This window comes from Dermacentor albipictus, chromosome 9, assembly GCF_038994185.2.
Source record: "Dermacentor albipictus isolate Rhodes 1998 colony chromosome 9, USDA_Dalb.pri_finalv2, whole genome shotgun sequence".
In the NCBI taxonomy this organism is placed as follows: domain Eukaryota; kingdom Metazoa; phylum Arthropoda; class Arachnida; order Ixodida; family Ixodidae; genus Dermacentor; species Dermacentor albipictus.
The window spans coordinates 105,979,793-105,992,923 of NC_091829.1; the positions used below are offsets into that span (position 1 = coordinate 105,979,793).

A 13,131-nucleotide genomic window follows, 5' to 3' on the forward strand; every position below is an offset into this window, starting at 1 on the left:
AGCCGACCAATGAGTTAGCGGTAAGAGTGAAAATAGAGGAATTCCGGATCAAGCCACATAACTGATATTCAGCTTTAACTGAATAATAGACCGATCAGCTTACTGTTCATCGCCTACAAAGTATTTGGTGAAATAACCGCAAATAGAATCAGGAAGGCCTTAGACTCCTGTGAACCAAACGACCGGGCCAGATTACGTAAAGGCTACTCAACAATAGACCATATTCCCACTATCAATCATGTGATAAAGAAATGTGCGGAATATAGCCTTCATTGATTACGAGAAAGCGTTTGATTCAGTCGAAACCTCAGCAGTCATGCAGGCATTACGGAATCAGGGTGTAGACGAGCCGTATGTAGAAATAGTGAGACGTATCTGTAGCGACTCCAATGCCATCGTTGTCCTCCATAAACAAAGCAGCGAAATTCCGATAAAGACGGGCGTCACGCAGGGAGATACGATCTGTCGAATGCCATTCACATCGTATTTACAGGAGGTATTCAGAGAGCTGGATTGGGAAAAACTGGGGGAAGCGTTAATGGAGAATACCTTAGTAACTTGCCATTCGCTGATCATATTGTCTTGATTAGTAACTCAGGGGGCTAATTGCAATGCATGCTCACTGACCTGGACAGGCAAAGGAGAAGAGTGGGTCTAAAAATTAATCTGCAGAAAACTGAAGTAATGTTCAACAGTCTAGAGCAGCAGTTTACGATAGGTAGCGAGGCACTGGAAGTTGTAAGAAAATGCATCTACTTCGGGCAGATAGTGGCCGCGGATTTGGATCATGAGAGTAAAATAAGCAGAAGAATAAGTATGATCTGGGGTGTATTTGGCAGGCATTCTCAGATCATGAACAGCAGATTGCCATTATCCTTCCAGAGAAAAGTGTGTAACAGCTGTCTTACCAGTACTCACCAACGGGGCAGAAACCTGGAGGCTTACGAAAGGGGTTCTACCTAAATTGAGGACGACGCAGTTAGCTAGGGAAGGAAGAATGATGGGTGTAAGGTTAAGCGGAGGTTAAGAAGAGAGCAGATTGGGTGAGGGAGCAAATGCGAGGTTAAAAAAAACTTAAATTATCGGGTTTTACGTGCCAAAACCACTTCCTGATTATGAGGCACGCCGTAGTGGAGGACTCCGGAAATTTCGATCACCTGGTGATCTTTAACGTGCACCTGAATCTAAGTACACGGGTGTTTTCACATTTCGCCCCCTTCGAAATGCGGCCGCCATGGCCGGGATTCGATCCGGTGACCTTCTGCTCAGCAGCACAACACCATAGCCACTGAGCAACCATGGCGCATACAAATGCGAGGTAATGACATCTTTGGTTAAATGGAGAAAAAGACGGGCATGTGCAGGGCATTTAATGAGGAGGGAAGTTAACCGATGGTCATTAAGGGTTATGGACTGGATCCCAAGAAAAGGGAACCGTAGCAGGGGGCAGCACAGTTAGGTGCCGCCCCCTGCTACAGTGGTGCTTCAGTGGCGCTTCAGGTGGGTGGATTAGATTAAGAACTTTGCAGAGAAAACATGGCCACAACAAGCAAATGACCGGGGTAGTTGGAAAAGTATGGGAGAGGCCTTTGCCCTGCAGTTGCGTTCGCTAGGCTAATGATGATGGTGACGACATGAGCATAGAAAGAATGGAAACAAAGAGTAGGGTGATGCTTTTTTTTTGCACAGCACCACAAGAGATGCAACTGTCGTCCGGTTTTTCACAATATAGTGCTTCTCGGGAAAGCAAAACAAGATGACGAGACCCATCATTGAAGCACATCACATCTTCATCTTCAGTGGCGCTTGCATTAGCAAACCACCCATGAATTTTTGGGGAAAAGAGCCTAAATGTGTTCGCGTGGCATGATGTTTTTCAATCAGAAAACATCAAGTACTTTCGCGAGTTACACTATCAGGATCTTCAGAGTATGTCTTCGGCTGTAACCGAGTGAAAGATTTATGTATTCTGTGATCCTGCATTAAAAATTCCATGTATGTCTAGGCTGAGTCCGTGTTTGACCTGTTTCGGTTGTGCTATGCCTCTGCCTCCTTTGTCTATGTTTTTTCACTTATCACATTTTCGTGTTCATGTATACTCTTTTGTTTTTCTTACGCAGCGCTGTCCAGGCATATTTCTGAGCCCACAGCATTTGCATCTGTCAGTCACTGTGCTGCCTCAATTTCAGCTAATCGGTCAGTCCAAAGATACCCCGAAAGTTAGTACATTAGCACGGGGCCCACTACAACTCCAAGGAGAAATCCATCGAAGCAGAATCGCACCATCAAGTCTTATATTTAAATTTTAAAGCAAACGAACAACAAGAGGACCCATCTGCGGCATACCGCAGCTTTCTATGGCAGATTCTCCTTGTCAGTGTACTGTTTCGGTCGGCTGTCAGCATTGATTTTCTATTGTCCACTCTGGAAGTATTCAAATATATTTACTCCATGTGCTATTTGCTTACGCTAGAACGCCAAATTTTCGGGCAGGTCTGTAACAAAAAAATCAGAAATGTGCTCGGCCCGCATAAATTCTGGCAATAAGAAAACGATAACTACGCTAAAAAAAATAACATATATTTAGGATAAGGTAGAAGGTGGTCAAATACATTGACACTCTTAAGCAATTATATTGCTTTTTTGTCTACCGTGATATCTTGGTAAAATATATAGATGTAAGTTAGGTGGGTCATTCGATTTTACCTGTTAGCATACCAGCAACTATTCCACAATATTGCTGCTGCCGGTGCGGTACTTTATTTATTCGGTTAGCTATATTGTCAATAAGCCTTGAGCATGATAATGCATGGAAGGTTGACTTCGCAAACTCTGTTAAGCCGCCATGCATGGTCGCTGCCAGTTACTCACCAAAGGAACAAAAAGAGCAAACAGAGCATCAAATATGGTCACATATGATACCATCATTATTGAAAGGCAGGGCTTCCTTGCATGGTTACCGGAGAATGCATATTTCTCCTGGAGATTCTTGTTCAAACTACTATATATCAGATAATTTTCCCGAAACAAATAGGTATCTCGTTACGTTGTTTCGAAGAGTAAACAGACAACTGTTTTAGAATAATCCATAGCAGCTGCGAAATCATTTCAGGTCACGTCGTAAAATTAAGTACATTATATATTACTTCAGAAATCTTCTTGCAATGTGTGTAGCTTAATGGCTATATACTTTAGGCCTCTTAATCAAGGTTTCTGTGCAGTTACAAGCCTTGTATTTGTTCTTATCGTGTTGTACATGAGCAAGTGCATTCGACTCCTAAACGTTTGTTCTCAGCAAGTAAATAAAGCGACGTGCACAAAAAAGCTAAGGAGTGCATGATGAACAAAGGAATATTAAGCGAAGCTACTATTCCGTTTATAAATAAAACTACAACCTTGATAGCGAGGTTTCACTTATTATACTACTTTGCTTTACGGAATCCTAAGGTTTATGTGCATACGTATATACACACACTTAGCGGGAAAAGAAACCAGGAAAGAAAGTGACCGAGTTGCCCTGCACACCACTGCTCTCCACAATGAGCGCTGCCATCGCTGCCACTGGGGACATGACAATATACTCAGTGAAGTTCGGAGCGTGACGCGTGTATTTCCCTGCCGGTGAGCATGGTCTTTTTAGTGTAATGAACTCTCAAAATAACTTCCAGCTCTTTGTATCAACCTAAAACTTTCCTTACTTTCCTAAAACTGAGCACGTTGCACGCACATTTTCGTGTCACTTTCTTGTGGTTGCAGATTACGGTAGCCCACACAGTGAAAACATGCTGTCAAAAGAAGTTTCTACAACTCCATTATTGCCAATGAAGGCTCGTAGGTTTGCGTCGCACAACGCTTAGTAAAAAATATATAGGCTGAGTTCCCGCAGTGACGATGAAATCGTCGCACTGTGCCTGACACGCTTTCCGACAATGTGGCCAGCGCGCGCTGCCGTAGCCGACGATGCGAATTAACACTCCGCCCCTCGAGCGTCTGTGCCTGCGCGAGCTGCAGCCGCCACCCCACTCCAGCGCTCGCCACATCGCGATGAAATGCGCTCCTAGTTTTCGCCGAAGTGTGAAACAGACTACGTTCCGTTTCTGCCGTGGCCTATGAGCCGCAGATATGTTGAAGTGGCGCTGCGTGCTATTCGCTCCCTTGACCTTTCAGGAGCTCGTGAGCTTCGACAAAAGTACAGATAAGTTGAAGCAGTGCCTCATCAAAGTGAAGGCGCATTTTGAAGTGAATGACATCGTTGCGTCAAGTAAGAAGAGAGCGCTTCTTGTGGCTGCACTGAACACACAGGCCATTGAACTCCTTTCCGGATGGGCAATGAGCCGCGCGCCAAACTCTTTGAGCTATGAGGAAGCTATCACAATCCTGAATGAATACTATGACCCTAAAGAACACTAATTTGCTGAGAGGTACAAATTATTCAGCGCTTGTTAACTGGAAGGCGAATCTGTTCATTCTTTCCTTTCAGAGATCCGCCACATCGGAGACAACTGCAACTTTGCAGTTGCCTTGAGAGGATCATCTGAGGTAAGCTTTTCTACGTTGTACGCTTTAGTGCAGTATGGAAGCAACTCTTAGCAAAGAAAGACCTAACGCTTCGGAAAGCGCAAGCGATAGCAATATCTGCTGATGTTGAGGAAAATGATGCGCGACAAAGTTCGTCAGAAGTTACACGCTATTGAAAATAAACACGCGTCGCCAGCCAACATCGACAAAAAGCGCCAAGCACGCCGCGTGCCGGGAATGCGGAAGTTGTGTAAGCTTGAAACATGACCCTAACAGCTGCAGCTGGGTCAAGGCTAGCTGTTTTCACTGCGGTCAATGTGGTCACCTCACAAAAAATTGTCCCAATCGCCATAACGAGGAACTCGGTGCTGCTGCGCCTGAGCCTCAAGGCCAAACATTACCATTGCAAGCAACCATAGCTAAAGACTACTATGAAAATTCTCAATTCCGGACTTTGCTATCGGGGCGAATGAATTGTCTCGAGTCACCAATTCGCCGCATATTCAATTGGGGTGGTGTGGAGCTGGTACTGGTTCACGAGTATGCATCATAGCATAACTGGGCCTAGCTCCGCCTAGCATGGGCGCAGGAACGGAGCGCGATGGCGCGCCCACTGGCGCGAGATCCACGATAACCTCTCGAAACAGCGTCAGCATCCTTCGCCACCAGCATACCCCGCAGTGGCTCATAGGATTCAATCAAGAGCAGAACCGAAGCCCCCGCCGCTGCCGCGCAGCGATTATAAAGCATCCTAAGAGTTCATGGGGGCCTCAACTGTGCTGGAATCCATGCATTCATCCTCAGACAAGGCATCCTCAAGGCTGCGGGGCTCCCCATCATCGACTGCACCAGTTGTGACCAAATTCGTGTCAACACCATCAACAAAACCGTTCTAATCAGCACGCCAGACATGGGACGTGCAGATCTCTACCACAGCATCCAGAGTCTGCAATTCAATGGTAACCCTTACGAAGTCGCCACCCATGTGGCCGATCCCATCGATACCTGCAGAGGATGCATTCACTTGCCCCCAGATTACTCAGAAGATGACATCGCCTCTACCCTCCGCAGATGCACCCCAACATTGATTATTGGGGGTGCACGACGCCTGGGCAATACTGAAACCATCATGGTCATATTCCAAGGCAAAATCATCCCTTTCTACGTTAACTACGACGGCTGTTCACTTCGATGCCGCCCCTTCAGGCAGAAGGTAGAAGCCTGCACCCGATGCCGCAGGATTGGTCATCGCCAGGACGTCTGCACTAGTGCCACCGACACACTCTGCCCCAAGTGTGGAATGAAAGACGCACCCATGGACCACGAATGTGACCCGATATGTGTTGTTTGCAACAGCAACCATCAAACCGGCTCCTCACTGTGCAAACAAAGGTTAAAACCACGCCCTACACGTCCCAGGCATAAACAAGACACTTCACCCACCAACCGAACTCCCAGTCTCGTCCGCACTCGTGACTCAAGCCGGCGAAGAAGTCGCAGCAAAAGCAAGGACCGCAGGCCTGGCTACGCAACCCAAGACGTCGCCTGGCCAGCTCTATCATCAAGCCCTACTCTCGCCAACTCCTCGCGCAACCCACCCCAGGTAAGCTGGGCTAAGGTAGCCTCTTCCAGCTGCTCCTCAAACCAGACTGCTAATAATGAATCCCTCCTTGAAGAAAATAGAATTCTAAAAGCCGAAATTCAAAAACTTAAATTAGAACTCCAATCTCATCACCCCTCTACTTCAACCTCGGAAGCCCCTCTCTCTAACACGACCCTTTCGACTCATCATCCATCAGCCCTACCTGAAACCTCTTCACACCACCGCATGTACACTAGCCCCTCCACTGAACGGGAACCGCTTCACCCTCCCCCCAGCAAACGTAAACCTCCGAGCACTCCACGATCAGAGGACACCCTGGACGACACGATCTTAAATTATAACGACAGGCTAACCGCTCTGGAAACTAAATTCCATAATATACTCACTGCGATTGAAAAAATCAATACAGGTTACACATCCAGGAATGAAAAGCTCGACAAATTTATTGAATTCGTACAAGCACACATCCAACAAACTACAAGTTGGATAGCCGGAGTCACCGCGTATCAACCTAACATAGCTGCACCTGCTCGATCCGCCTCCCCACTAGCTCCGCTTGACAATGGCCAATAACCCGACCCGCTCCGAGTTTGAAGTGTGGCAGTGGAACTGTAGGGGGTTTCGAAAAATAAAAGCACACCTCCAGCAGTTTGTAGCCTCCTCTTCTAATCTCCCAGCTGTCATTGCGCTTCAGGAAACTCACGGACTAATCAGCTTTCCAGGTTATAATGTTTATCAGAACAATAACGTCTCCCGGCCCGATACGGCAATTCTTATGCAAAAGCACCTCACGGCCAATCACTCCCAATTCGACAGCGTCAATATAGAGCACGATTTTCTAGAAATTATTCCTCGCAAAAATAATGCGCCTGGCGTTTACATTCTCAATATCTATAGTCGTGCACAAGACAAACATCACCGCTTTGAATCCCTTTTCGCTCAAGCTATTGCCGCTGCCACCCACCACCCCCTGCTAATCCTTGGAGATTTCAACGCACCCAACCATTTGTGGGGTCACTCCGTTTCTACTCCTAAGGGCAGAGCCCTATGGATCCGCATACAAGACCACAGACTCACATTACATAACGACATCGATGCACCAACCAGGCAGGGCAGTAGCGTAGCTAAGGACACCTCCCCCGATCTTACGCTTACACACAGAATCCAACACGTCACATGGCACAACTCACAAGTTAACCTCGGTAGCGACCATTACATCATTACCATCACACTACAATTCAAACACAAATCCTTTGCACCCAAACGCCTCAGCCTTACCAATTGGGATAATTTTCGAGAGGCCCGCCAGATATCAGCTCCCACAAACATTCAAGAATATTCAGAATGGGTTCAGCAACTACACTCAGACGCCGAGACGCACACTACCATTCTGCCGCCCGAAACCGCTCTCACTACGGTTGATTCCAAGCTTTTACACATGTCGGAAGCCAAAACGTCTCTTCTTAAACCGTGGGGGAGGCAACGGTTCGTCCGAAAACTAAGACTCCGAATTGCCAAATTAGACCTCCAGATCCAGGAGTACGCCACGCAACTGGCCTGCCAGCAGTGGGGCCAGGTATGTAAAAGCATGCATGACAACCTCGATAACAAGCGCACATGGCAACTTTTGCGACAATTATTAGACCCTACCACATCGCGCACACGCCACAACCATAGCATAAATAAACTGCTACATGCACACAAAAATAATCTCAACGGATTATTCGACGACCTCCGCCATAAACATCTCCCTCCCGCTCAGAAGTATGACATGCCAAAATATACTGGCGAGCCCAACGAGCTACTTAGCGCCGCTATCACGGAAGCAGAGGTTCGCCATGCCCTCGCCACCCTGCGCACAATGCCAGCACCAGGCCCCGACCTTCATCATCATCATCATCAGCCTGGTTACGCCCACTGCAGGGCAAAGGCTTCTCCCATATTTCTCCAACAACCCCGGTCATGTACTAATTGTGGCCATGCCGTCCCTGCAAACTTCTTAATCTCATCCGCCCACCTAACTTTCTGCCGCCCCCAGCTACGCTTTCTTTCCCTTGGGATCCAGTCCGTAACCTTTAATGACCATCGGTTATCTTCCCTCCTCATTACATGTCCTGCCCATGCACATTTCTTTTTCTTGATTTCAACTAAGATGTCATTAACTCGCGTTTGTTCCCTGACCCAATCTGCTTTTTTCTTATTCCTTAACGTTACACCTATCATTCTTCTTTCCATAGCTCGTTGCGTCGTCCTCAACTTGAGTAGAACTCTTTTCGTAAGCCTCCAGGTTTCTGCCCCGTAGGTGAGTACTGGTAAGACACAGCTATTGTATACTTTTCTCTTGAGGGATAATGACAACCTGCTGTTCATAATCTGAGAATGCCTGCCAAACGCACCCCAGCCCATTCTTATTCTCCTGATTATTTCCGTCTCATGATCCGGATCCGCCGTCACTACCTGCTCCAAGTAGGTGTATTCCCTTACGACTTCCAGTGCCTCGCGGCCTATTGTAAATTGCTGTTCTCTTCCGAGACTGCTAAACATTACTTTAGTTTTCTGCAGATTAATTTTTAAACCCACTCTTCTGCTTTGCCTCTCCAGGTCAGTGAGCATGCATTGCAATTGTCCCCTGAGTTACTAAGCAAGCCAATATCATCAACGAATCGCAAGTTACTAAGGTACTCTCCATTAACTTTTATCTCTAATTCTTCCCAATCCAGGTCTCTGAATACCTCCTGTAAGCATGCTGTGAATAGCATTGGAGAGATCGTATCTCCCTGTCTGACGCCTTTCTTTATTGAGATATTGTTGCTTGTTTTATGGAGGACTACGGAGGCTGTGGGGCCGCTATAGATATCTTTCAGTATTTTTACATATGGCTCGTCTACACCCTGATTCCGTAATGCCTCCATGACTGCTGAGGTTTCCACAGAATCAAACGCTTTCTCGTAATCAATGAAAGCTATATATAAGGGTTGGTTATATTCCGCATAGGTCGTGGCACAATAAGGCCCCGACCTTATTAACAATACAATACTCCGCAATCTAGACGACAACTCTGTCACAGCCATCACGGCGTACTTCAATCACTGCTTTGACACAGGCACCCTTCCCTAGTTCATGGAAAGATGCCAGGGTAATTTTTATCCCAAAACCAAACAAACCACTCAACATTTCTAATCTCAGGCCTATATCACTAACCTCTTGTCTAGGTAAAACACTCGAACACGTCATCCTCAACCGACTCAGTAACTACATGGAGGACAACAATCTTTATCCATCAGAAATGGTAGGTTTTCGAAAATCTCTCATGCCAAGATATCATGCTTCGAATGAAGGGCAGTCACCGTTGTTTCAAGGGCTGCGGATAGCCCATCGGAACCTTGCTCTTGAATGACGCTTGCATCGAGGGCGAAGTCGCACTGGGGACACCAGAAAGGGTAAAAAAGTACATCCTCCTATCTGCGCATCCTCCTATCTAAGGAGCTGCTTCATTTCATTAGGCAACGAAGAGTTGTAGTCCGCAAGTGCAGCAGTTGTTCAGCTTGAATTGGATTCTTCCGGCATGGAGGTCCTGGTAGTGGACCCAGGCTGCAAATCAGCTCGCGCCAACGTTTGATACGTATTCGCAATTCCTAGCCCAATGAAGGACTAACGTTAACTCCATGCTTACAAGGTGTGTTGTACCATTGTGATTCCTGGCTCAATGAGTGCCGAAGGTTTAGCAGCGCGGCTTGAATTTCAGTTGTGCCATTCTGATGGATATAAACGCTAGCGTGGATGGCACATGCAGAAATTATAATATCACTGCCGTGCAACAAGGCAGGAATTATTGGACCAACATTTCTGCGGCCATGCCAATATGGGCTTAGCTGCACCGGAACACGCCGGGGTTGGATGCTCGCCCAGCAGTGCAGCAGGCCCATTGAAGGCCAAGGACAGTCCAACCTGTTCTGCCAGCACACCCAGGAACACCAGCCTTGGGTACACGAATTGCTCGGCTCGTTCGGCACGGAAGCGCAGCCCAGGCAGCTAAGGCTTTTCGCATGCTTGTCGCCTCAGCCGAGACACCGGCCCTTTTCTTCCTCTTCGTCCTCCGCCGCCTCACAACAGTAACGCGCATTCGGCTGCGCCATTCAAATAGTCCAAACTCCTATCACAATTCAGCGGTGGGGTATGGTCCTGCGGATGATAGAGTGAAGTTTCCACTTTCTTCATCATTCATTCTTTCGCGTCCCCTTCCTTTCCATGCATGGCCAGCATATTGACTGGATGACATGAGTGCTTCCAGTCTTGTCTGGTTGTGTAAGCACACTGGTATTGTTAAACATACCCGCTTGCCGTCTTCTTTCCGCTTGTGAACCCTACGTCTAAACATATTAAGCGAAAGGCACACGAACGTTTGTGCGTGTTTGGCATAATTATATGCGAAGGAAACAAAAATGTACACGCTTGCGGCCCCCGTTTTCGATGTGAGATGTGCTCGGTAACGCAGGAGCCTCAGTCCATATTCACAAAACGTTCTTACGCTAAAAGCGTTCGTGCCAGCCAATAGTGATGACATATTTTTAGCGAAGGCAATCAGCCAATGAAACACATCACTTCGAAAAGTAAACTTTTGTGAATGCGGCCCTTGGATCTTACAAAGTTGGGTCGATTTCTGTTGCGCATGCTGCAGAAAATCTATGTCGCCATAAGAAGTATATTAGAAAACTGCGCATAAATTGCGTGTTTTGCAAATTAAGACCGCTTCGATGTACTAAATTTGACGCTACTGTTTGCGCAAGGGGCCCTTAAACCACTTCCGGTATTTTTTAAACAATTCAAGAAACACGCGCATCGAGCTCGTAATGCCCTTACGGTCAACGATGCCAAACGCAGCAGTATACGTGCCGCAGACACGTAAAAAAATAAAAATTAGAAATCCCGCGCTCCTCTACGGCCATTTCCAGTATCCCCAGCGCTCGTCAAGACATCCCCACGGTGTATGTGGTAATGCCACCAGGAGCCGACGCGGTCGACTCGTCGTAAAAGAACCTACGACTTCTACTAGCTCCGCTAACGGGTACGCGCGCACCCTTGTGTCACTCACTTGTGCGCACTTGCGAGTGGGTAACTGCGGCCGGCAACGCAAGTGTCAAAACGCTGGCGTTCCAACACAGTCTTGCTTATCGGCCTGATTAGCTGCGTGAACAGAGTCCGACATTGTTTTGCAGTTGGCTAGAATGCATCCGTGTGCGGTGCTTGGTTGCAAGTGCGCCGGCTGGAAACGCGAAACGAGGCGACATCGGCGGCCTCACGATGACGCCCTGCACAATGTCTGGCTTGAGCTCATTATAGTTCCGGCCGAATGAAAGCGCAACTGCCAATTACTTGTTTCTGGGTGCCACTTAGCTTCCGCATGCACACTCGCATCGATGATCTCGTTAGCACGGATTGGGTTAACGGTCAGTTGAAAAAAAAAAGAGCAGAGTGTACGAACTCATATCGTCGACACAATTTGGAGAAGGAGGTGACGGCCTCTGTTCACTGAACATGGGGTGCTTCGGCACGGCGTGTGACCACACGGATCCATTATATTGGCGAGCCTTTTTAGACGGGCCCGCAACACAGGGTCCATAGCGGAACGCTAAGCAGGAGTATTTGCCAGCACGGCAGCAAAAGCGGGTAGCCTCGAAGCGCGCATTCGGGATAATCGGAAGTGGACAGTGTTTTGAAAAGTGCGTTGGCAAGGACTGTCATGTCATGTGATATATGAAGGACACCTTGGCGAGGACGAGACCATTCGACTAACGGAGAGTAGCGAATGACCAGCGATACGAGCGATGGCCGCGTTTCGATAATCAAAAGCGTTTAACTGCTCTATTACGGCACCATTTAAAAAAAATTCTCGTGGCTACGTGTTCGCTGCAGAGAGTCGTGCACAGCTGCAAGACCACAACAAAATTTTGCCCCCTAAATGATTTAACGGCCCTCTCAATATTATGTCCAGCTTTCCAGCAGGTTTTTCTTATCTTTTGGATTGCACAATTCTGGGTTTTTTACCGTTCAAGCTGTAAGATCTTTTGCGGTTGCTTCGTTAACATGAAAATTTATTTACATTCTCGTGGGCCCGAACTGCATCTCGATTACTTGAGTGAAGGTGTTGACAGTACATCATGGGCGACACCGCAATAATCCCAACCCGTACGGCTGTACTACAATTAAATCTGTCGCCTTAACCTCTGTCCCGCACGTCAGCTTGCCGCCACTATGCTGCGGCAAGGCTGATGGTACCGTTGTTTCGAAGACGTTAGATAATGTTCTTGTTGCATATGTGTGGCCAGCTTTGTACAGCTTACCATAACTCTCCTTCGGATGTAAAAGAAAGCGTGGTATATGATTATGTCCCAGAATATCCACAGAAATACAAGGAAAGCGAAAGGAGGGAATGCTCGATTAGGGCCGTACGAGGTACAGGGTAAACAACAGTTCTCTTTCTTCGCGAACACTAGTTGCGGTTTTGTAGCGGCGTCTTGTGGAATTCGTTAAGCCAATGGTCAGGGCTAAATTCCGCCCGCATGATAAGGGGATCAGGTAATCGTGAGTCAACCAAGCGTCGTGCCTAAGTTATCAGTACGGAATGGAACTCTACTTTTATTTTTTCAGGGAAATTTGGTGACATATTCGCTTACCTTACATTCTTTTAGGCTCGAGGGAGAGTAATGGTAACATGTGCGAGGCTGGCCAGACACACTCAGCCCACACTTTGTCTATGGTCTCGGAACAACAGTAACATCACACTTGCCGATGCACAGTCCCCGCAAGCTGATGTGCGCAGCGAACGTTGAGGCGACATGTTGAAGTGTAGCACAGCTATATGGGTAGTGTATTTTTCAACGTCTTCCGCAATGTACTGCCACCACCTCCACTCATGTAATTGAGGTTCTGGGTCACCAAACGCAAAGTAATTACATCGATCACGGAATGACGCCGTCGGGTGGGAGGCTAAATTGCCTTCCCTTCTTTTC

At 47.3% G+C, this 13,131-nt stretch overlaps 1 protein-coding gene across 11 annotated transcripts in view; it reads left to right on the plus strand.

Moving 5' to 3' along the window:
* The window catches only part of LOC135907219 (phospholipid-transporting ATPase ABCA3-like), a 456,174-nt gene that overhangs the window by 31,977 nt on the left and 411,066 nt on the right, over positions 1–13,131 (plus strand). For 5 of the 11 annotated variants that reach the window (XM_070525188.1, XM_070525192.1, XM_070525190.1 and 2 more), the window contains exons 2-3: positions 2,144–2,219; positions 4,481–4,539. The exons of 4 other annotated variants lie outside the window; for them this stretch is intronic. In XM_070525188.1, coding sequence (XP_070381289.1) covers positions 2,144–2,219; positions 4,481–4,539 — 135 coding nt within the window. The remainder of the gene's footprint in view (positions 1–2,143; positions 2,220–4,480; positions 4,540–13,131) is intronic. 2 more of the 11 variants (XM_070525189.1, XM_070525198.1) reach the window with 1 other exon arrangement.